The 22080-nt window shown below is 53.1% G+C and overlaps 11 protein-coding genes across 11 annotated transcripts; 6 read left to right on the top strand and 5 right to left on the bottom strand.

Moving 5' to 3' along the window:
- Positions 1-14: 14 nt before the first annotated feature.
- CLAFUR5_20205 (uncharacterized protein) lies at positions 15-458 on the top strand (the record flags this gene model as incomplete). The annotated part of the gene is made up of 1 exon (XM_059463042.1): positions 15-458. One exon carries the CDS (start codon positions 15-17, stop codon positions 456-458), a length of 444 nt encoding a protein of 147 aa, XP_059319001.1.
- Positions 459-1058: 600 nt separating this feature from the next.
- CLAFUR5_05644 (Acid phosphatase PHO1) lies at positions 1059-2459 on the bottom strand (the record flags this gene model as incomplete). Its single annotated transcript, XM_047904792.1, has 1 exon — positions 1059-2459. One exon carries the CDS (start codon positions 2457-2459, stop codon positions 1059-1061), a length of 1401 nt encoding a protein of 466 aa, XP_047762670.1.
- A 2174-nt stretch (positions 2460-4633) lies between these two features.
- On the top strand, positions 4634-5970 carry CLAFUR5_05645 (uncharacterized protein; the record flags this gene model as incomplete). The annotated part of the gene is made up of 2 exons (XM_047904793.1): positions 4634-5517; positions 5568-5970. The coding sequence occupies 2 exons, from the start codon at positions 4634-4636 to the stop codon at positions 5968-5970; spliced, it is 1287 nt and encodes a 428-aa protein (XP_047762669.1).
- Positions 5971-7139: 1169 nt separating this feature from the next.
- On the top strand, positions 7140-8394 carry CLAFUR5_05646 (Alpha-ketoglutarate-dependent dioxygenase oryG; the record flags this gene model as incomplete). Its single annotated transcript, XM_047904794.1, has 3 exons — positions 7140-7386; positions 7437-8214; positions 8271-8394. The coding sequence occupies 3 exons, from the start codon at positions 7140-7142 to the stop codon at positions 8392-8394; spliced, it is 1149 nt and encodes a 382-aa protein (XP_047762668.1).
- A 1156-nt stretch (positions 8395-9550) lies between these two features.
- CLAFUR5_05647 (uncharacterized protein) lies at positions 9551-10634 on the top strand (the record flags this gene model as incomplete). The annotated part of the gene is made up of 3 exons (XM_047904795.1): positions 9551-9897; positions 9950-10095; positions 10147-10634. 3 exons carry the CDS (start codon positions 9551-9553, stop codon positions 10632-10634), a joined length of 981 nt encoding a protein of 326 aa, XP_047762667.1.
- Positions 10635-11100: 466 nt separating this feature from the next.
- On the bottom strand, positions 11101-12936 carry CLAFUR5_05648 (Cytochrome P450 monooxygenase adrA; the record flags this gene model as incomplete). The annotated part of the gene is made up of 4 exons (XM_047904796.1): positions 11101-11622; positions 11678-11927; positions 12010-12292; positions 12345-12936. The coding sequence occupies 4 exons, from the start codon at positions 12934-12936 to the stop codon at positions 11101-11103; spliced, it is 1647 nt and encodes a 548-aa protein (XP_047762666.1).
- Positions 12937-13629: 693 nt separating this feature from the next.
- Positions 13630-14439, bottom strand: CLAFUR5_05649 (Carbonic anhydrase; the record flags this gene model as incomplete). The annotated part of the gene is made up of 1 exon (XM_047904797.1): positions 13630-14439. The coding sequence occupies one exon, from the start codon at positions 14437-14439 to the stop codon at positions 13630-13632; it is 810 nt and encodes a 269-aa protein (XP_047762665.1).
- Positions 14440-14987: 548 nt separating this feature from the next.
- On the bottom strand, positions 14988-15920 carry CLAFUR5_05650 (uncharacterized protein; the record flags this gene model as incomplete). Its single annotated transcript, XM_047904798.1, has 2 exons — positions 14988-15764; positions 15918-15920. The coding sequence occupies 2 exons, from the start codon at positions 15918-15920 to the stop codon at positions 14988-14990; spliced, it is 780 nt and encodes a 259-aa protein (XP_047762080.1).
- Positions 15921-16212: 292 nt separating this feature from the next.
- Positions 16213-16817, top strand: CLAFUR5_05651 (uncharacterized protein; the record flags this gene model as incomplete). Its single annotated transcript, XM_047904799.1, has 2 exons — positions 16213-16651; positions 16705-16817. 2 exons carry the CDS (start codon positions 16213-16215, stop codon positions 16815-16817), a joined length of 552 nt encoding a protein of 183 aa, XP_047762081.1.
- Positions 16818-16853: 36 nt separating this feature from the next.
- On the bottom strand, positions 16854-17894 carry CLAFUR5_05652 (Putative voltage-gated potassium channel subunit beta; the record flags this gene model as incomplete). Its single annotated transcript, XM_047904800.1, has 1 exon — positions 16854-17894. The coding sequence occupies one exon, from the start codon at positions 17892-17894 to the stop codon at positions 16854-16856; it is 1041 nt and encodes a 346-aa protein (XP_047762082.1).
- A 731-nt stretch (positions 17895-18625) lies between these two features.
- CLAFUR5_05653 (Cytochrome P450 monooxygenase orf2) lies at positions 18626-20251 on the top strand (the record flags this gene model as incomplete). Its single annotated transcript, XM_047904801.1, has 1 exon — positions 18626-20251. The coding sequence occupies one exon, from the start codon at positions 18626-18628 to the stop codon at positions 20249-20251; it is 1626 nt and encodes a 541-aa protein (XP_047762083.1).
- Between the last annotated feature and the right edge of the window lie 1829 nt (positions 20252-22080).

Raw genomic sequence — 22080 nt, forward strand, 5'->3', positions numbered from 1 at the left:
TTCCAACCTACACAATGCCACCAACAGCCTGGCTCACAGACACCACCAGCATCGACACTGCCAGCCATCTCAAACAACTAGTCCAAACCATGACCAACACAGTCAACGCCCGCAACTTCAACCCAGCCTTCTGGGAACCACTCATCCACCCATCCTACCAAGACAACAGCAAAACCTGGTTCACCGGCCTGCGAGGCCCAGAGCTCTTCACCGTAGCACTCCGAGATTTCATCACGGAGAATCCTGACTTCATAGTCCGCACAATTGATATGACTGTTGAAGTTGATGAGAAGAAAGGGACTGCGCAGGTGGCGCAGCATACGCAGATTTTGGGGAGCGAGACGGCGAGGCCGTCGATTACGACTTGGCCGTTTAAGAGCAATCGGGCGTTGGCGTGGCAGGCGAAGAGTATGGTTAGTGTGTTTGGGGGGATGCCGGTTATGGATGGGATGTGGTAGTTGCTTCTGGGGCTTGACGATGGCCGACGAAGCGAGAGCCATCAGACAAACCCGTGGCGAGTTGGCTCGGTTTGGAGTTCGTTGTGCGAAACCGTTGCAAATTTTATGTGGCACTGATCGAACTACCAGTAGGTGAATCGAATTGCCGCTTCGAGGTTGTTGGCATGAGTTCAACTTTCCACAAGACTGATCGGATAATTCACCGGTGACCGGCGTAGATGTACAGTCCTGGGCATAGTTTTTACAACCCCTGTTCTTCCACCTTTCCTCATTAAGAAGGACGTATCCACTGCTTGGCGTAGCTCACCACCTGGTGTGTCCTCCATTGTTGGCTATTACTGCCTCACAGCGTTCTCGCATACTCTTGCATATACGTTGTATGTCCTCAGGTGTGAGCTTGGCCCATTCTTGATAGTGAGATTGAAGGTAGCAACACCTTCTGAGATGGACATGGATAGCCGGAAGGGGTTAGCGTAAATACAGGGGTTGTAAAAACTATGCCCAGGACTGTAGCAGGACGGCACTGAACATCTAGAAGGCAATCGAAATCAGCAGATGATTACATTATCGTAAAGCGTTCTATCTAATCTGGCTCAACCTCTACTTCTTCCCAACAGTCTCGCCTTTCAGGGTACTGTTGGTGTAGAAAGCCATAATATCTGTCGAGTTATCATACGTGACTCCGCAAACAGAGCTGAAGTCTCCAACCTCTTCGCCCCTTGCTTGCACGAACTTTGCGAAAGCTGCAGCGGAACAACTTTCTGACGGTCCGTCAAAGCAGCCAGGCAGAGTCTGTGGGCTCTGGTTGACCAGCACGCGGTAGTAAGTGTGATCAGTCGCATTCTCGTATCCATATGATGTCGAGCAGTCCATTTGCTCGATGGCAACGTTTGTCAAAAATGGCAAGATGTAAGAGCTGACCCATTGGCGGTGGTAGTTGACCTGGGTAGTGGGCATAGTGGCGTTCACATCGTTGGCGCCAGTCATGGCAGAGTTGTTGAACAGGCCCATAGCGACGAGGACTGTTGGTGGTAGCTCGCGATGCGTGAAGGATACGTAGATGTCTTGGTCTTCCGAGTCGTTCGATGCGAGCAAGTTCGCAGTTGCGTTCAACCATGGAAAGCCAATGGCACCAGATGCAGGGTTCCCGTAGCCGGTGTTGTGGTGATACATCAAGTCCTGTGTATACTCGAACTGAAGCCACTCGTCCGGGCTGAACAGGTCCAGTGAGCAGAATGGCGAACTTCCGCGCACGACAGTGTCATAGCCGCACCACTCTTGCATGCCAATCACATCGTCGGAAGTCCAGTTGAAGGCAGGAGCCTGCGCACGCAAGCGGGCGAGGATCGGGGCAGTGTAGCGTTTGGCATACGCTTGGCTCTGCTCAGAGCCGCGAGACGAAGAGTACGCTGGGCAGCTCTTGTATGGTGTCAAGCTGTCGGCTCCTGATTCTTTGCCTTCGTAAATCTGCACAAGCTCGATCTCATCCTCTTCCATCTCAAAGCCGCGGATCAGAGCCGCGGCGCTGACCACTGTGCGCTCTGCTGTGCTTGCCCACACTCTTTTCGGAAGGTTAAGCTTGGGATACCTGAAGCTCATCTGCACGCCGAGCTGCGATGCCTCCAGCTTGCCGCTTCGTGTCACGCGTTCCTGTTCCTTGAGCTCTGGCGGTGACCATTTTGATAGAAAGGAGAGGTCGGGGATCTTGCTCCAGTCTACCGTCGTGTTCTTGAGCTTATCTGTGAATGGCTCGAGGTACGACTCGTAGTCGAAGTCGTTGGCGTTGATGGCGGCATGGCGGACGAGATATGCTGCGCGAGTGACTTCGCAGCCTTGGGGAGGATTCGGATCCCGCGGTGGATCGCTAGGCTCGAAGTACGGTGCGATGCCTGCTAGATGCTCGAGTGGGTTGAAGGAATACTCCGAGTACAATGGCTGCTGCTGGCTTGAGGCCAGGGACAAGGCTGGGAGTGCCAGGAGAGGGAGAGCTGCGCGAACCATCTTGATGGTGATTGACCCGATGCACGAAAAGAAACCAGCAAATGTAGGAAGGAGTACTTACCGTGCTTTTTGTACTATAAACACTCTGGGAAGAGCAACGCGCGAAGTTGGTAGTGTGACGTACCTGCAAGCAAACGACCGGGAACCTTCATAGATTCATGGATGGCACAGATTACCAGGCAGTCTTGGTGCTTGGCTTGAGCTTGCCCGAAACAAGCTTCCTTACTCAAGCATGTGGACCTCCTCGCACCAATCTTCCACTCGAATATGGACGTCCACTACTACCTGGATACCCACCAGCTGTGCGAACGCAATACTCACGGTAATGCTGTGTCCTGAACCTGTACATGCAATGGTCGTCTGGTTGTCTGGCCGGTCCGGAGACCCCACCTCCAACCTGACGGATTCTTTCTGGTCAAGGGACGTGAACAGATCCAATACTCTATCCGATGTTCAGAATGCAAGATCAACAATGATCGATCCGTGAAAGGCAGAATCCTGGCTTCACTTTGTGCAAATCGCTATGATCCACGCACGAATGCAGGACAAGACGCGCTCCGCAGCAGCGAGCTTCCTCAAGAGCTCTTGGGTTGACACAAGGCCATGTCTAGGTCTGGAACTGCACAGTACTGACATTTCCTCTCTTCTAACCATGTCATACCCGCAACAACATCCATCCGATTGATCCTGATCATCTCCATCGGCTGGGCATGTATCAGACATCGACGAATAACTCTGCTCGATGGAGGTGAGTCTCAGCAGCTGGTGGACGCTCAAGCAGGTCTCAAGCAACACAAAGCCCACAGTCTTACCAGGTGTCTCAATCTGTAAGATGAACGTCCAGCCATCTTGCTATAAATGTGCGACAGAGCTATGCGCATTATTCCGACAGGACACAGGGAGTATCATACCGACATACCGACCAGATTTGATTGACCGTCCACACCACCAAAACTACGAACGAGCTGCTGGACAGGAATTAGCTGATCGCGGCTCTACTATCAGTCTTCCAGATGTCGACTTCCATCTGCCATGGCAGTGTACACGCTTGCAAACCCATCCGTGGATGGATCGCTACACCTCACATCCACAACGAAGCACTCGCTCAACTTGCTGGTCCGTTGATTTGTGCTGATCATGTGTACACCAATGAGATCCAAACTGCGGACGCCATTGATCTCACTTGCAATGACCACCCCGATGGTGGATGGAACGGCGAGAACTTTGGCCCGATCCTCCTGAATACTTTGAATCCGGGCAGCTCCACCGACGATTCTGCAGACCTCATATACAGAGCTGGCCGTTTGGCTCAGGAACGACGAAGACAACGCACGCCGCTCCCTGTGCTTGAGACGCCGACTGTGTACCACAAAGCAAGCATCCACGTTGTCGTCACCATGGAGGAAAGCAGCTATCATGCATGTGACAGGTCGTCCTTGCCACGGGGCGGGATCAGGAAGTGCATGAAGAGGGCACTGGGGCGCGTGCGAAGAAAGCTTGAATGCTTCAGTGATAGGAATGAGACGCAGCGATTGGTTCAGAAGCTTCGCAACGATGGTGAGCGACATGAGGAAGTTTCATTGTGAGATGATGAAGCCTTTGCCTGTATGCTGGTCCGGCCATATCAGACGACATTCTGCCACCGAGGATATGGTTTTCTTTTCCGACACAGGCGATGAGTTCATGGCTTGTCGAGGAATAGGAAAGTCAAACGCCGCTCTCCACTTCCGCAATGGCAAGCTATTGACCTCTTTGATCTTGTAGAACGGGAGAGTCTGCTGAAGCTTTGCCCCTCCTTCCTCGCTAACAAGACTTCGGCACTTTCCGGCCTAACGGCTGCAAGCATGTGCTGCGGGACCATTTCTCGCAGCCCAGACGAGTTTTCTCCTCGTGCAGCACTGACTCAGCTGTACATACACCCATTCGCAAGGATGGACGACTGGAAGCGGGTACTGGACGAGGCCGATGATGAGACTGCTCGTCTCATCATCACCATGCAGATGGAGGACCTCCGGGCTGCCGCTATAGCGTCACAGGATGGAGGCGCAGAGCAGCCGTCGATGCTGAGGTGGCGCGACAGCTAGTCGAGACGGATCTGAAAGAGTCAGTGAGGTGCTTCGCGATGCGGTGGCACAGTACTGACTTGATGCAGCCACTACGCCATTCGCGCGGCCATGGCCATGGCCGGGGACGAACAGGACGAATATCATGCGGCAATCACCACCGACAGTAACGTTGCCACCGCCGCTACCCATCCACACGATGATGGCTCAGGCCTCAAGCGAAAACGCCCTGACCAGGAGGCAGACGAAACCGAGGATACTGGGCCCGCCGCGAAGTGTGTCAAGCAGTATGGTGATCCCGCATCCACTGAGAGTAGCGTGGCAACAACCGCGACTCAACCACACTGCGACAGCTCCACCCGCAAGCGAGAGCGCTCCGACGAAGATGGGGACGAAGTCGAAGATATCGCGCCCGCAAAGAAGTGTATCAAGCAGGATGGTGATGCCTATGCTGGCGCGCGCCTGATCAAACGCAAGCGAGTTCCCGAAGGCGACCGCAATGGTAAGGTCAAGTGCGAGACCTGCTGGGACCGAAAGCCAGTCGAGGAAGCTATCGCACTCGAATGCGATCACACCTCCTGTTACGGCTGCGTCCAGGACCTGTTCCGCCAATCCATGAAAGATGAGACTCTATATCCGCCTCGCTGCTGTACTCGGTTGATAACGCTCGATGATATGAGAGATATCCTTCCAGAGGACCTCATTCCCGAGTTCATCGCCAAACGCGAGGAGCTAGAAGATCCAAGCAAGTGCTATTGTCATGTGCCGACCTGCTCGGCATACATTCCTAATGCCAAGCGAACAGGTGACAACGCCATCTGCCCAACCTGCAACTCCAGTACCTGCCGCAAGTGCCAGGGCGCTTCACATGATGGCGACTGTGTTTACGACCCCGAGACGCAAGCCCTAATGGAGACTGCAAAGGACCTTCAGTGGCAGCGCTATCCACCCTGTGGACGCTTTCTCGAGCACAACTTCGGATGCTGGCATATGACGTGAGTATAATATCCCACGCACCATATGTATCATGCTAAAATTCTGCTAGTTGCCCCTGTAAGCACGAGTTTTGTTACCTATGCGCTACAACCTGGAAAGAGTGCAAATGCGATCTTTGGGAGGAGGAGCGCCTCCTCGAACGCGCACGCATCATCACTGAGCGTGAAAGACTTGGCCGGGCTACACAAGGTCGACGCAATGCCCGAGGTCGGTGGATCCCGGTACAGGCACCAGATGGTGCTCCTCGAGATATTGCCGGCATGGCCGCCCGCTTTCGCCAGCACGCTGAATGCGCTCATGGCAATATGCATATGTATGTGCCTGGCTCATACGAGTGCGACGACTGCCACCACGTTCTGGACCGTTACATCCATCGCTGCGACCAGTGTCGAGTCAGTCTCTGCACGTGGTGCTGTATGCATAGACGACGTCGAGGCGCTATACGGACATGAGTCTGACCTCTGAGTTCTGCGCGACGGCGACCCGTAACAGCTCGAAGTCCTTTGGCTGCTCGGCGAATGTCAGAAGCTTTTCAGGTTCTGCTATCGTCTCCAAAATGTAACAGTGGGCGGAGAAGATGAACAGACGCAGCTCAAGCATCTTCTCGAGGACGATCCCAAGACTTGCGGATGCATTGCTCAAGCTCTTGGGACCGTACGGTCGATCTGCTGGGCCCTCGAGTCTGCGGTCGGCGTACCGGAACATTACTGAATCGGTGTCGAAGACCAACATCATTGACGATAGTCATCTGCATAGGCATGAGGCTCACATCCCCGGGAAGTGTTCGAATACTGCCACCGCCTGGCGAGGAGGTGTAGTCACCCACGCCTTGGCTTGTCCGGCCTGCAAAGCTAATCGCTCAACAGTGAGGTCGTTCTGCGTTATAAATGTGCTCGCTCTCTGCTACTCTCTTCTCATCGCCTTGACAGTGGTTGTGTCTGTTCGGGGAGCACATGAGAGTAGATGCCCGGCAAAGTGTACACAAGGAGTCAGTATTCCTGATGGATCATTCTCCGGAGATGCTCGAAATGTGTTCAGGATCGACTCTCGCTGAGGGATCATTATCAGCGCAGTGAGCGTCGAGAAGACGGACAGTAAGGACCATTCCGTCTCTCGTCATGCTCAAGAACTCGATGACTGGTAACGCATGTACACAGCATGAGGTATCTCCATCGCAATTCAGCTTCAGACTGGAAGGATCCTTGGGGGCCTCGGGCGATCGCTCGGCTCACGTGGATGGTTCCTGCTCCACATTCAACTCCGCACCTTCCCTCGACGTCCTTCTCATCCCTACCAACAGACATCATAGGGCTCGAGCATGTCGCGATGTCGCTGCTGATCCCGCGAGCTGTGCAGCCTGTGCTGTCTGACAGCTGATCGCATACGAGACAGCTCCCGGATCACGCCATTGCGTCGCGACAGCAGGCAGCTCTTTGAGCAGGAACGCGTTTGCTGTTGCGTAGCTCCTGCCTCCAATGGCGTGCCTTCCACATTCACGAGGAAGACTCATCTGTGAAGCACCTTTCTAGGTACATGCTCCCTTTATCAGCGGGTTTCACTGTCAACTCCTATATCTTTGCCTTCCTCCCATTACCCTAAGAAGCTTACCAGCAATGCAGTCATGGCTTCTATCGCACAAACTCTGGAAGACGCTTCGGCGAACATCATCTTGAATGCCAAGAATGGTATCTCCAACGGCAACGGGCATGAGCCCACACGGACTCCTCTGAAGCCAACCGGCATCTTGGACAACCACGAGCACTTTGACCTGACACCTGTTATCGGTCGAGAATTTCCTGAGGCCAATTTGGTGGAATGGCTGCAGTCTCCCAACGCGGATGAGTTGCTGACGGAGCTGGCATATCTGAGTAAGTCAGCTCTCGCTTCGAATATCTATTCAATAAGCTAACGTAACAAGTCTCATCCCGCGGTGTAGTGTACTTTCGCAAGCAAGATAACCTCACCAACAACCTCCAGAAACAACTCATCCAACGACTGGGCGAGCTCTCCGGCAAGCCTTCATCATCCACCCTCCACATCCACCCAGTCCTAAACTCAGAAGGCGAGATCGACGAGACGCGCGACCCGGATGCACAGATTAGCACAATATCAAGCAAACTGTTCAAGAAGGTATACAGTACTCCGGCTGCGACTGGACGATCCTCCAAGAAGCAGAGCAGCGATCAATGGCACAGCGATATCGCGTTTGAACCCGTGCCGGCAGACTACACAAGCCTGCGGTTGACACAACTGCCAAAGACAGGCGGCGACACGCTCTGGGCCAGCGGCTACGAGATCTACGATCGTATCTCTACTCCCGTCCAGAAGTTCTTGGAGACATTGACTGCCCACTTTGCTCGCCCTGACTTCACCGCGGCTGCTGTGCGTGGCGGATTCACCATCTACTCCAAGGCTAGAGGCTCTCCAGAGAATGTTGGTGATTCGCTCTCAGCGGATCATCCTGTGGTTCGCACCAATCCAGTCACGGGCTGGAAGAGCGTCTACCCGGTCGGACAGCACGCACAGTATATCAAGGATGTCACTGCCGAGGAGAGCGATATGTTCTTGGGATGGTTCAAAACACTTTTGAAGGATAACCACGACCTGCAATGCAGGTTCAAGTGGAAGAATGTGAACGACATCGCGATCTGGGATAACCATTCAACTTTCCACAATGCTACCTTTGACTTCGAGGGGTAAGTACTTCTCCACTGCTGTGGTCCTTGAAAGTGTTCGCTGACAAGCATTGTAGGTTGGGCGATCGAGCTGGCAACAGAGCTGTCGGTATTGGCGAGCGGCCTTTCTTCGACCCCAGTAGCAAGTCGAGACGGGAAGCCCTTGAAGGTTCTGAGATCGGAACTTACTTCAAGGTCTAATTCATAATGCTCCTCATGACCGCAATTATCCTGGGGTTCCAAGGCTTGGGCATCGCCCAGCCGTAGTACCATTGGACTTCTTCGTGGATCTGGCTTGGTAATGAAATCTGTTGCGTACGGAAAAGTGGTACTGATGAATCAAGAGCTCAAAGATGGTCCACAATGCGCCGCTTCTGGCGACTCTCCATCGTCGATATGGTTGTGTCGATGTTCGTGTTCCAGCTTGCGCTGCGCATTACCAGCGTTGGTAGCGTTCAGCTATCGATGGTCTGCTCAGGCAGTTTGTTGCTCGTTCTTTGTTCTCCTCACCAGCACCTTGTTCGGCGGAATGATGTACGGCAGGCACGCGCCGCAACATCTCCGCATACTGTTCGAAGTCGGTCAAACGTGCAGGTTTCTCGCCACGCAAATCTCGAGAATCGACTTGGATCGCCCGGCACAAAGCCGGCTCACACCACGGACAACAACGATCCACCTTGCGTCTAGACGTCACACTTACCTACTCGGAAATCAACACACCTCGTTTACATGTGATGGTACGACAGCAATCTGGAGCGTTCTCTCATCAAAAAGTCGATACTATACGCGCCGCGATGCGATGCTTGGAGACTCTGCCGACAAAACAGAACCCCTGCTTATCACGGCTCATGTCTGCTCACTGGTGGGGAGGTTGGTAACACAACATCAAGCAGCCGGTGACGTCCAACCTCTCGTCTCCTCCCTGTGCGACGAGTCGCTTGATGCTAGAGATCGATACCTCCACTTCAACCGCGAAGAAGTTTGCTCGAACGCGGCAGAAGCTCTCGTCCATATCACCGAACCCTCCATCGGCTTCCATTGGCCATCACGCTCACGCAATACCACAGACGGACAAGCAAACGCTGCATGCGACGTCATTTCGACCAAATCTGTGCGATGCATGTGGCCTCACGGCACGTCTATCGCGCGGAGCATGCGGCGTGGGCTTTAGGTCACTGTGACTACAGCTTAGCCAGAGCTTGGGGTGCGTTGCAAAGCTTAAGACATATCTACCGCCTCTTCGTACTACAGACAACAGCCCCCTTGCTTTATTGACAGCAGCTCTTCATACACCTCAATCCGCCATACTTGTGCTGGGCGCAACAGCTGCGACTCCCCTCTACCATTACCATCCACCATGGACCCTTTGTACAAGCGCGACAGCGCCATCGACGTCAATGGACACATTGTCAATGGCCAGACTGTCGACATCGCCATCACACCACAAGGCTCCGACTTGTATTTCGGTATCTGCGGTGTCATGGCCGTGGTAGGACTGGGTGTTTGCGGAGCAGCAATGTTGAAGCCACGAACCGATCGAGTATTCTTCTACATCACCGCAGCGATCAACATCACAGCTGCCATTGCATACTTTTCAATGGGCTCCGACTTGGGCTGGACACCGATCGATGTGGAGTTTGTGCGTGAAGGAAATGGCGTTGGCGGCACCAACCGTGAGATCTTCTATGTTCGGTATATTGACTGGTTAGTTTGAGACACCAACTAAGCGCCATACATACCACTGACACTTACTCAGGTTCATCACGACCCCATTGCTCCTTATGGACTTGCTCCTCACCTCTGGTCTGCCTTGGCCTACGATCCTGTGGACCGTCTTCCTCGATGAAGTGATGATCGTGACTGGTCTGGTTGGAGCCCTTGTGAGCACACGCTACAAGTGGGGTGAGCATATCTCTTTCCGTTTCGTGGACTCGGCGCTGACTTGATCTTCAGGCTTCTACGTCTTTGGCTGCGCAGCCATGTTCGGTGTCTTTTGGAACCTTGCATTCGAAGGTCGCAAACGCGCCAACCTCCTTGGCAGAGACATAGGCCGTACCTACCTCCTCTGTGGTGTCTGGACGCTCTTCATCTGGCTCCTCTACCCCATCGCATGGGGCATTTCTGAAGGTGGCAATGTCATCCCACCGGACTCGGAAGCTGTCTTCTACGGCATACTCGACCTCTGCGCGAAGCCTTTCTTCTCCATCATGCTTATCGTCGGACACTGGAACATCGATCCAGCTCGCATGGGACTGCGACTGAGGGACTATGACCAAGAGCCAAACTTCGCGCACAGTGTAGCTCACGAGAAGAACGTCGGTGCCACCGGCGTGCACAATGATGTTGGGCCGAATGTCCACAGCAATGCGAACACTGGCGGTGTAGCGCACAATGCTACTGAGCCCGTTTCTGAGGCGACTGCTGGGACTTCAGCAGTGTAGACGGCCCTCATAACACCTTACCCAGGCGTTTTAGTGGACGCCTCAATTCAGGAGTTACTTGATGAGGAGACACCGCGTCTGCCAAGTGTGATGCAGAAAGGAGAAGATGAGTGAAGTGACGATGATGAACAAACGAACAAACAAACGAACAATAATGTGTACGAACTACAGCCTGTCATTTTAGCGCGTCTTTTCGAGATACCCTCGATATCCTGGTTCCTTGATAGTAATGCGAAGCAATGCGAGGTAATACGAATCGTAATTGGCAAATGTCTCGGCCGCCTCACCTAACGAGAGTCATCAATCTCAGATTCCTGGTTGACGGCTTGGTACGATTATGGTCTGGGTCTCCTTGGTGCCATGTGCCGTGCTACAAGTAGAAAAGCCACTTCGTTAGTCCTTATACTGCTGGGGTGGAAGTGTGATATTCAGTCATGCAATGTCGTACTCCCGTATCATGCTAACGCTAAGCAGGCTCAGTCTTCAAGCTGTCAAGATCAATCTCCTCCTTCCTCCGTCTTACGCTAATCTTGAAAAAGGGATTCACAATCATCTGCTCGCCCATCTCCAACCAATCGGTATTCTCTTTCTCATCGACCTTGAAGTCATACTTCAGCAGCAGGTGCAACAACGCGATCTTCGCTTCGTTCGCGGCGAAGAATCTGCCCGGGCAGGCGTGCTTCCCATGCGAGAAGGCCATGTGATCGGGGCTGGTCGAGACAAGGAGACTGTTATTGCGGAGCTTGGGATTCTCTCGTCGCTTGAAGAAACGAGCAGCGTCGAAGATCTTTGGTTGTTCATACGCAGCCTCGCTCCACATGCGGTGGGAGGAGACGGCTGCCATCTCGCCTTTGCGGATGCGGATACCGCCAGGGAGGGTGACGTCCTTCGTCGCTATTACGTGGCGGGTTGTGACTCCGATGGGCTTCACACGTTGTGTCTCCTTCAAAAAGCTGTCCAATAGGCGGACCTCGGTGAGGGCGAGTTTCTGATTATGTCTTAGTAATGTGTAGCAAGAGTCTACCACAGCGTATTCAACATACCTGCCAGCCGTACTTGGAGAGCACGTCTACAGCTTCTTCGCGAAGTGCAGGTAACACTTCCGGGTACTTGCACAGATTCACGACAGCCTGCGTGATGAGGTCGGAAGTGGTGTGGATCGCTGCAAGGCTGAGTCCGATCTGCACTTCAACGTTCTTTATCTTGATGCCTTTGGCTATCGCAGCAGTGCGGAACCACTCGAAAGCGTCGTCTGGCACGTCTGGTGATCGGCCTTCCTGTGCGGCGCGAGTACTAAACGGTGTCAGCAAGTCATACACAAGCTCTCGTAGAGCACCTGTGGTAGTCCCATGCGTTGGGCAAGGAGTCCACTTACTGTTCCTCCTCTCTGGCGGCGAGAATCGGGCCCAAGATCTTGTGAGCCATCGCATGCTCTGCACGTACTTTACGGCACTTCTGAGAGAATCGCTCGACTGGCCACTGAAGCACCCGTGGCCACTCTTTCACGTCCATGACAGCCTGAAAAACGTCGACAGTGTAGTCCCGGGATATGCGCAGCCAATCCTCGTTCCTGCACAGGACAGGCCCGGCGAAGATTCTTGATGACAGTCGCGAGACCCAGCTCAGGATGTCAGTTCTGGGACTGACTTCGTGCCATTCTGTAGACAGCGTTAGATGGAGACACTGGCAGGCGTCAAACTCATAGCATACCTTCCGAGTTGCCCCAATTGTCTTCCAAACAGCTCGACATTTCGTCCGACAGGATGGAGGTGAATTTCGGCAAGCTCCTTGTCAATCCCTTCATGAGGGCTTCTTGGAAGAGCTCCGTCCCTCTCGGTTCGCCCTTGAACTGTTTGAACGTATCATATTGACTCAGGAAGAATTTGAAGTTGTAGGCGTCGAAGGACAGAGTCGATGCCTTGTTTACAGCTTCCATCATTTCAGCTGGTAGAATGAGCTGTGGGCCATTGTCAGTCTCGAGCCAGAACGGCTCTCCTCCAAACTTTTCAAAGCCCTGCTGTATCAGCTCTTTGGCATGGTCGCGGTAGTTGGCCTTCGCTTTCTTGAGCCACGGATCCCAGGGCTCTTTGTTGACGGTAGGATATTGACGTTTCCGGAACAGGTTGCGAGCGGAGCTGCTCAGTGATACGAGTAGAATCAGGACGACGGTGAGGGTGACGTTCGTAGTGAGGCCGAGAGAAGAGTAGTCGCCCATTTGCTGGAAAAGGAGGCCTCGTTGGGGTGCATGCCCTGACTGGTGCCTAGGTGATGATGCATTTGTCTGCAGGTAGGTGTCCTCCATGTTGTCGGTGGTGGTAGTTCGAGTGAGAAGTGAAAAAAGTCGACGCCGGCTTTGTAGCTACCTTGTGGTGGCAAGATCAGGATTTGGGGAACATATGAAATATGCATGCGGTGGCACTGGCATACGAATGTTCCGAGCTATGCGAGTTGACCTGCAGGTGCGACCGGCAGCCCTGGTTGCGTTGCTTCCCACCGTCTCCACAGCACTGGATAGCAGTGCAGCCGAGAAACTCAAATGTTACTGCAACGCACGAACCTGGAAACGCCCGTACGCGGCCGCCGCAATGGCAGGAAGGAGTGACAACCGCGTGAGCTGTCAACATCGTTCACTCCTGCAGCCCTTCTTGACCCAACAGGACGCCAAGTTGCAGCCTTGGCGGCTCGAGGCGCAACCTTGAGGATGTGAGCCCTAAACCGTTGTCAGTGCGTGCCGCCCCTGCTGGAACAAGGCGATAACCGTGAGTTTCTAGGACTGGAGATACGAGATTCTCTGCTTCACAGGGAACACCAGAGTCAAGTCGGCCGGACTCGTACCGATAGCGAAGATCCGTTTTCGTCGTATAGTTGATGAGCAAGGGCAGGATTGTGAACACAAACAGGCTTAGTTAAAGGATATGCTGACTGGGCGGCCTTATCGTGGCCCAAGCCGCTATATATCGATACCTACACATTGGTAATCAATCCTTCCGATCCTCTAGTCACCACCAGTCAGGTTGTAGATCTTCTGAATATCGTGCAGCTGCTTCTCGAAGTCTAGTTTCAGATCCTTGAGCAGACCATCCTTGAAGTCAAAGATCCACGCATGGACGATAGGGTAGCTGTTCTTTGCGTAGCTCTGCTGCACAGCCGCCGTCTTGACCACATTCCTAGCCTGCTCGAGGACGTTGAGCTCAGCGAGCCTGTTGTACTTCTGGTCCTGGTCCTGGATGGCATCGAGCTCCTGCTCGTGCAGTCGGTAGACGTCTCGGATGTTTCGTAGCCATGGGTTGAGAATGCCAAGGTCTGCTGGAGTCATGGCGGCCTTGACACCACCGCAGCTGTAGTGGCCGACGACCACGATGTGCTTGACAGCCAGGTGACGAACAGCATAGTTGATGACGCTCATGACGTTCAGGTCGGTGTTGCATACCAAGTTGGCGATGTTTCGGTGGGTGAAGACCTCTCCGGCATCCAAGCCCATGATCTCATTGGATGGGATTCGGCTGTCAGCGCATCCTATGTAGAGGTAGTCGGGCTTTTGGCCGGATGAGAGCTTGGTGAAGAAGTCTGGGTCCTTCTGCGCCTTCTCTGAGGCCCATTTCTTGTTGTTGTCGAATATCTTGTCGTGGTTGGCACGAAGGTAGTCGGGCATGTCGGACATGTTGTTCTTGTTGGTGGAGCAGTATGACCTCCGGCCGACGACCTTGATGGGGAGTAGCTTGCAAGGCTTGACTAAGTGATCTGCAGGTCGAGTGTGTGGTCCAGTTATCTTCTGACCCGCGCGCCGCACAGTTGCTTTGTACATGAGAGGAGGTGGAAGGCTCTACGGATGATATACTCGCAGCTGCCGTGCGTGAAGATAGCTGTTGACAAACCTAGCTGAGATGAAAACTCCGGTCCCCGGCGTGTCCCGCACTGCAGCCAAGCGCTTGCCGGCCACCCAAGCAATCCAAGCAATCGTGATGAAGCTCGTTGTCGGCAAACACTTTGTTTTGGTATACTACTCAAGCAATTAAGGTACTGATTGCAAAAGCTGTCGTTCGGACGATGACCTCTCTACATACAAGGCACAAGGCGCTTCATCACTGTACTTACCCTTCGGTCAATAGGATGCCTCTCCACAGAGGATCAACAAGGACTCTCAATCCTGTTGATAGCCCTTGCTTCCACTTCTTGCCCAGGATTTGGCATTGTATCAACGTGGTCCACAAGCAATGTTGAGGTGGAATCAAGCGCTGCTGAACGGACTCAGCTTGCGTGCTTCGTAGTAGTGTGTTCGCGTAATACCTTGAAATCTGCATCTTTGAGCATTGACCTTCAAATAGGTCCTAGAGTCCTGGACAGCTCGATCAATCACGATTGCCATGTTTGTGTGTGGTGGCTTCTGCTCCAGCTGCTCTTCCTGGCGGGCCTCAGCATACATAGATGCTTCAACGAATCGTGGTAGCCGTGCTTTTGAGCGTCCCAAGGGAGGACATCGACGACCTCGAAACCCCATTTCTTGTATAGCGCAACGCCTTTCGGACCGCCTTCGAGATACATAGGCAGACCCATTTCATCCGCCTTCTGCGTGCCCCATGCCAAGCTCATAGCACCCACTCCTCGCCGCTCATGCTCTGGCCGTGTTGCAAGAATATGCAGTAGCACGTGTGGCCGATTTCCCAGATGTTTCTTCTTATACTCACTTGTGGCACCCCCAAAGTCGTCCGCAACTGCTTCTGATAGACCGGGTGGTGATCCACACTCCTTGTCTTCCCTGTTGCTGACTTCCTCCTCTTGCTTCATCTCCTCCTCTGTTCTCTCGCGCGGGAAGATCTTCCATTGGCTGATGCCTACCACTTTCTGGTACAGATCGTCATCGGGCAGGGCTTCGTCGACGACTTTCATCATCTGTATGCGATCTGGATGTCTTTCAGCGGTGCGCAGAAGTGTGCCAAGGGCGTGCTCCTGCGCTTCGTCGCTGTAGCCTTCTGGGTACATGACAGAGAGTATGCCCGGAATGAAGGCTGCTTTGCAGATGCGCGTATACATCTGCCATTCGTTTTGTGGAAGAGGAAGGAGTTTGAGGGTCATCTTGCTACTGTGTCTCGCGGTCGTGTTGCGGTGGGTACACTCTTCATCCGAGGAGATCTATGTCTGTGAGAGAGACAATCGCGTTCTTACCAGCGATGAGGATGGCCTTCATCTAGCAGTAGTCCAACGTGCCGAAGACCCACCCTCGAAGGATGAATCATCGTATCCACGCCCAAGCGTTTCTTCATGGCCGAGGGCAACTTTATCAACCATCGAAGGTCGTTCTGTTCTCGCTGCCATGAGAGTGGCTCGTATTAAGAAGACCACTTTTCGGCAGCAGTTTCATGGCTCAAGACCGTGCCATCAAGGTCATGATCTCGAGAATGCCAGGATAGTCCTGTCAGAGCAGCGATCGAAGATGCCGAACAGTAGCCGAGAGCTGAATAGTTAGTATTTACACAAAGACGTGTGCGATGTGATGCGGTACCTCACAGCTCACAGGGCCGAAGACGCAGCAAGACCCAACCTCCGTCCAGGAAACTACAGTCCGCCGGCACGCGGAATCATGACATACGATATCACTCGAGTCAACAGTTCTGTTGATGCGCATGGTTTTCTGATGTACGAGCAAACACCGATTGAGAGCACAGAAAGCTACCTCATGGAACTCACACACGGCTTCGCGGATGCCATCAATGCTCGGGACTGGGCCCTAGACCGGGACAGCATGGTATCGACTCACAAGCCTGGGCGATGGACTGCGCAGCCAGGAAATATATGGCAGCACGTCGATGCCAGCTATGTAGTCGAATACGAGCACATGGCTTGCGCGAATACACTGCCCGACTCCGAGAGCCCAACTCTCAAACTGAGAGAGCAAATACAGGATGTAAGCAAAGCATGCAAGGAGTCCCCTGACTTCAAGGTGGTGTTTGGGGACATGCGGTGTGAGATTGATGACAGCAAGGGGACGGCGATTGTGTTCGCTAATCTAGAGACGACAGGTACGTGCAATGATCGTGGAGCTTGTAGGCAGCTTGGCTGACTTATGCAATAGGCATGCCTGCTGGAATAGTGCGACAGAGTGTGATAGCTTATCACTGGAGACGCACCCACGGAGTCTGGAAATGTGTCAGGAATAGGGGCATAAGAGGCGTTGATATAAGCTGAAAATGCTGCCAACGCTTAGGCCTTCCAAGGTTACTCTCAGAATCTTCTGGTGAGCGCAGCTGGTTTGTTTGCCAGCACTTGATCAATCTCTTTCAATACATCCTCCGTCAGCTTGGGCACTGCATCGATTGCTCTGATCGAATCCCACACCTGCTGCGGCCGACTCGCGCCAGTGATGGCAGAAGCGACGTGCGGGTTCTTCAGGACCCAGGCCATTGCAAGTGTCGCCTGGCTGATACCCAACGTATCTGCTATCGGCTTGAGCGACGCGACCTTCTTCACCTCGGCCTGCCAGTCATCGGTTCCGAACCGTTCTCTCATACTCTTGACGAACTTGTCATCGGACTTCGCCCATCGGCTATCTCCTGGAATACCCTCATTGTACTTGCCGGTCAAGATCCCTCCTTTCAGTGGCGAGAACGGGGTCAGAGCGAGATTGTACTCCTCATACAGCAGCGCATACTCTTTCTCACACCGTTCGCGTACGAGCAGATTGTACTGCGGCTGCTCCATGATGGGCGCCACTAGATTCAGGCGAGTAGCAACATGATTCGCCCTCTCGATCTCATCAGCGTTCCACTCCGAGATGCCCCAGTAAAATGTCTTGCCGGTGTCAATGAGGTAGTTGAACCCTCGAACGATCTCCTCCATCGGCGTGTTCCGGTCCGGACGGTGAGCGTACAACAGATCCACGTACTCCAACCCTAGTCTCTCTAAGCTGGCTCTGGTGCCCTCTACTAAATGCTTTCTCGACAGCCCACCGTTGTTCACGGGATTATCACCGTTCGCTGCTCCCCAGTTGATCTTGGTGGATATCACAAAGTCGTTTCGCTTCCAGCCGAACTTCTTGATGCACTCGCCCATGATCTTCTCGCTCTCGCCACCAGCATAGCCTTCTGCACAGTCGAAGAAGTTGATGCCTGCATCGTATGCTGCTTTCATGCAGGCAAAGGTGTTTTCGTTCTCAACATGTCCGCCATATGTCAGCCAGCCGCCGAGGGAGATGCAGGAGACTTGGAGACCGGATCTTCCAAGGAATCGATACTGCATTTTGGGGAGGTCAGTTGGTGCGGCCATGTTCGCTGCCTGTTGGTCTTGGTCGCGCGTCAGTTTTCACAGAGCGAGGACCGGTTACGAGTACTCATAAACCAGCTTGTCCTCTCATGCTACGTTGTGAAGTGGATCTTGGGATATGGCCTTCCTTTTCGGGTCATCGGAGGATTGTCCTCCGAGCCAAGAAGTGAGTACGGCGTACGTGTACACAGTCCGCGATGGCATCGAACCGCATCATGATGGAGCCACATGTCATTGGCAAGTCTCTTCAAGGCCAGCAGTACATGGCTGCGATGGATAGATCCGCCATGAAGACTTCCAACAATCGTTAGGCGGTCAGCAAGTCCGGCCTTATCCGAGGAGTCAATCAAGCATTGGCGATGCAATCTAAGTTGGCAGATTGCGATGTACCATCTACCTCATACGAACCTGATGTCGGGGGTGCTTTTGTACATGCGCATTGAAGCAAAAGGATGGACATTCCCACGATGTTGATGGTGATACGCCTCCCTCGGAGGCTGTTGAGCGAGTTCCACGGACCACGGCCGGATATGAACTAGCTCTTCGCGGCAAACCGTATCTTCGATCTCCTCACTTGGCCGAACAACAACTGTCAACCTCAATCCTGCATTCCTTGTCTGAGATAGGTACGACAATGCATAGACCGTCACGCTTGTGCTATATGTCTGCGAGACATCGTTGCGCATAGTCTTGCTCATTGCTCTTCCTTCAGCATCAAGTCACTAGCGGAAAGAATGATCAACATCCCGGTTACAGCAGCGCTTGCTCTCCTTTGTCTTGCCGTCTACAAGTTCTTCATTTATCCTACTGTCCTCTCATCTTTAGCTAAGATACCGAATGCCCACTGGTCCTCATCTCTGAGTCCGGCATGGATCCTGTACCATCGGCAGCGGCAAGACGATACGACCACGGTTCATGCGGCTCATCAAAGACTGGGACCCATCATAAGGCTTGCCCCAAATGAGATCTCCATCAACAGTGTCGATGGAGGAATCAGATCCGTGTATGCCGGTGGCTTTGAAAAAGGTTCATGGTACTCGAATGTCTTTTCGAACTATGGCGTTGAGCCAATGTTTGCAATGGAAGGCCACTCTGAACACTCGAAGCGGAAAAGAATGCTCAGCAATGTCTATGCTAAGTCAACTTTGCAAAGCAGTGCATCTTTGACGAAGCAGACCGACGTTCTGATCAAAGAAAGGCTATATCCAAGATTGAAGGCTGCGGCAGATTCTGAAGAGCCCATCGAATTGTATGATGTCTTTTCCGCCGTGACCATGGATTTCGTGTCCGGCTACATCTTTGGGATGAACAATGGCAGCGACTTCATTCGAGATGAAGAAGCTGGCATAAAGCTATTCCATGACTTCAAAGCGCGTCAGAAGTATACCTTCTGGCCACAGGAGATGGCGGCTTTCACCCAGATTCTGGAGAAGGTTGGGCTCAAGTGGCTTGTAGTGCCCAAATGGGTAGATCAAGCCAATCAAGAAATTGAGGACTGGCTCATCGCCATGTGTGATAGAGCAGAGCAGACTATCCAAATGGCAGAAGCGGGTGAAAAGGTCCGGACGGAGGATCATCCCACAGTCTACTCGCAGCTTCGTAACACGCTCAGTAAAGATGCATCCAGGCAAAAGGGAATTACGGGAGGGCTCGATCAAAGTGACGGCTCACGTATAAGGATCGCCAGCGAGTTACTCGATCATACTCTCGCCGGCTTCGACACTTCTGGCATAACTCTCACCTGGCTCGCGTGGCAACTCAGTCGTGCAGATAATGCACCATGGCAGCGAAGACTCCAAGCAGAACTTGCGACTCTGGATCAAAGCCTCGATGCGAAGTCGATCGACAACTTACCTGTACTTCACGCGACAATCATGGAGACGCTTCGACTCCATGCGGCTATACCGGGCAACCAACCTCGCATCACGCCGCAAACAACAACCACTCTCGGCGACGCCGAGGCCGGGATAATGTTCACCAACCTACCACCTGGCATCCGCGTGCAAGCTCAAGCATGGTCTCTGCACAGAAATCCTAGGGTCTTTCCAGAGCCTGAGGTCTGGAACCCCGAGCGCTGGCTCAACGAGCAAGGCGAGTTGAGGAACGACCCTCGCATGGCACGTTGGTTCTGGGCCTTTGGCTCTGGTGGCAGGATGTGTGTGGGTAGTAATCTCGCGATGCTTGACATGAAAGCTACCGTAGTAGGGATCTGGAGTAAGTTCAGCACTGAAGTGGCAGATGATGAAGGCATGGTGCCGAACGGTGGCTACATGGCAGAGCCTCTCGGCGTCGGTCCTGGTGGGAAGAAAGGGATCGGAAAGGGGAGAAAGTTCTTGAGGTGCAGGTTGACAGAAGCATAGCGGCCAAGTGACAGTCGCCATTAGTTGCTCAAGCAGGGTGGCTACCTGCGCGGAGACACTTCAACTCCCCACAGACAATACTTCGTACAGAGCCCTCGAGTCTTGGCCAGAAAATCTAGAGACAGGCACGAACAGTAATCACGTCGACGTGCACGCTTCAAAGGACCATGGGAAGCTTGCTATATTTCGTGGACCGATGTATGCCATAGCCTCCAGAAAAGCATGCTGTATCTGGCCGACGAATCATGCTCCATCAGTGGCTCAAACTTTGGAATAAATGGGACCTCCAGAGCCGCTCGTGCCATATATGCATACCACCAATGGCGGGTGCTATTTTTGCTGGGAATAGACACTGAGATCCGACCCACTCGTTGTCGACACAACGTTCATTGTGCCCACACTACATGTCTCGCTGGAAATCGAGGATGATGCACTGCTGCGGGAAGAGGAAGACAGCCCTCATCATCATAATTGACATGGTCGCCAGCAGCAGGACGATTGAAAGAACACGCGGACGTCACTACTTGGCCAGATCTGGGAATGAGAATGCATTGCTGGACAAGTGTAGCAAGATAGGGCCTGTTCCGAAATATTTGCACGGCATTGTGCAGCAAGGCTCATCCACTTCGCCGCTGTATGCAGGACCCTGAGAAACAAAAAGACGATAGTATCGTGGACTGCCGTTGAGCGTACATACAACTTCGCCAGATCTACAAAATAACAACTACCTCCATCGATGCAGCGATCGCGAATTGCACTGAGCTGCCCAATGCCCCGCTGTCATCTGAAGAAGCGAGAGCTGTAGCGTGGTAGACTCGCTGTTACCCCAGGCCATACCAACTAAGATGGTCATCACGGGAATAATATAGTGGCGCTCAAACATGCATTCGAGCGATGACATCCGAAGTATCCAGAATTCGAGGGCTTAGGATGATGAACACCTTTGTCCGAAACCATCATCGATGCAAAAAGAACAACAACCACTGGTGAGAAGGCGATCTGAAACGCTTGCCAGTAGACGCCACGGCAATTTATTGTGGAGCGACGGGAGCATCACCAGAGATGGTTTCGCATTGGGCCATCTCACCAGCGGCAGTGTCGACAGCCATGGATTGGCATGTTGCTATGTACTTTCATGACCGTGTGTCACATGCACGCCAAGAGTGGCTGCCCAAAAATACAGTCAGGAGGAAGTCGAGGATTGTGCCAGGACTACGTTCGCATCGCTCTTTAGTTGGTAGTGTCGATGTGTTAGAGCAGAACCGAGCAGTCGTCGATGCCTTGTCATGCTGCTAGCCGAGCGTGGCTCGTTGACCCACACCACTACGAACTGTTCCCAGAGAGCAAGAAGAATGCCAAAAGAACAGTCACCTCCGTCAAGATGGCAGACTCTCGTCACAATGCCGATGCACAGCCCTGGGGCCGTAAACACAGGACTTATGATATGCGAGCAAAGCCACTACTAGTGTTTGCTTGAGCCAACCCGGCGAAGACAGTCGTCGGAGGCTGCGAGATGGAAAGCACATAAGTGTGTTGTCTGTAGGTCACGCGGGTGAGAAACGCTTTTAGTAGATCGCGCTCTACTACGTTCAAGGCCTTCGCCGGGGAAAGAAGCTCGAGTCCTACGATTGTGCGTCATGATCGTCCTCCGATTTGGGTGATCTCTCTGTTGCACAGCTCTATGCTGATTTTACAAGATCTCCCGCGCTTCGCAATACTGACTCAGTCCAGTAGATCCAACACAATACAATCCTTTCCAACGCCGCATTGTACAGTGTTCCAATCCCAGCAAACACGTTCTTCAAAACTCGCCATGCCAATGTCTAGTA

The sequence above is a fragment of the Fulvia fulva genome, chromosome 5 (assembly GCF_020509005.1).
Source record: "Fulvia fulva chromosome 5, complete sequence".
Classification (NCBI taxonomy): domain Eukaryota; kingdom Fungi; phylum Ascomycota; class Dothideomycetes; order Mycosphaerellales; family Mycosphaerellaceae; genus Fulvia; species Fulvia fulva.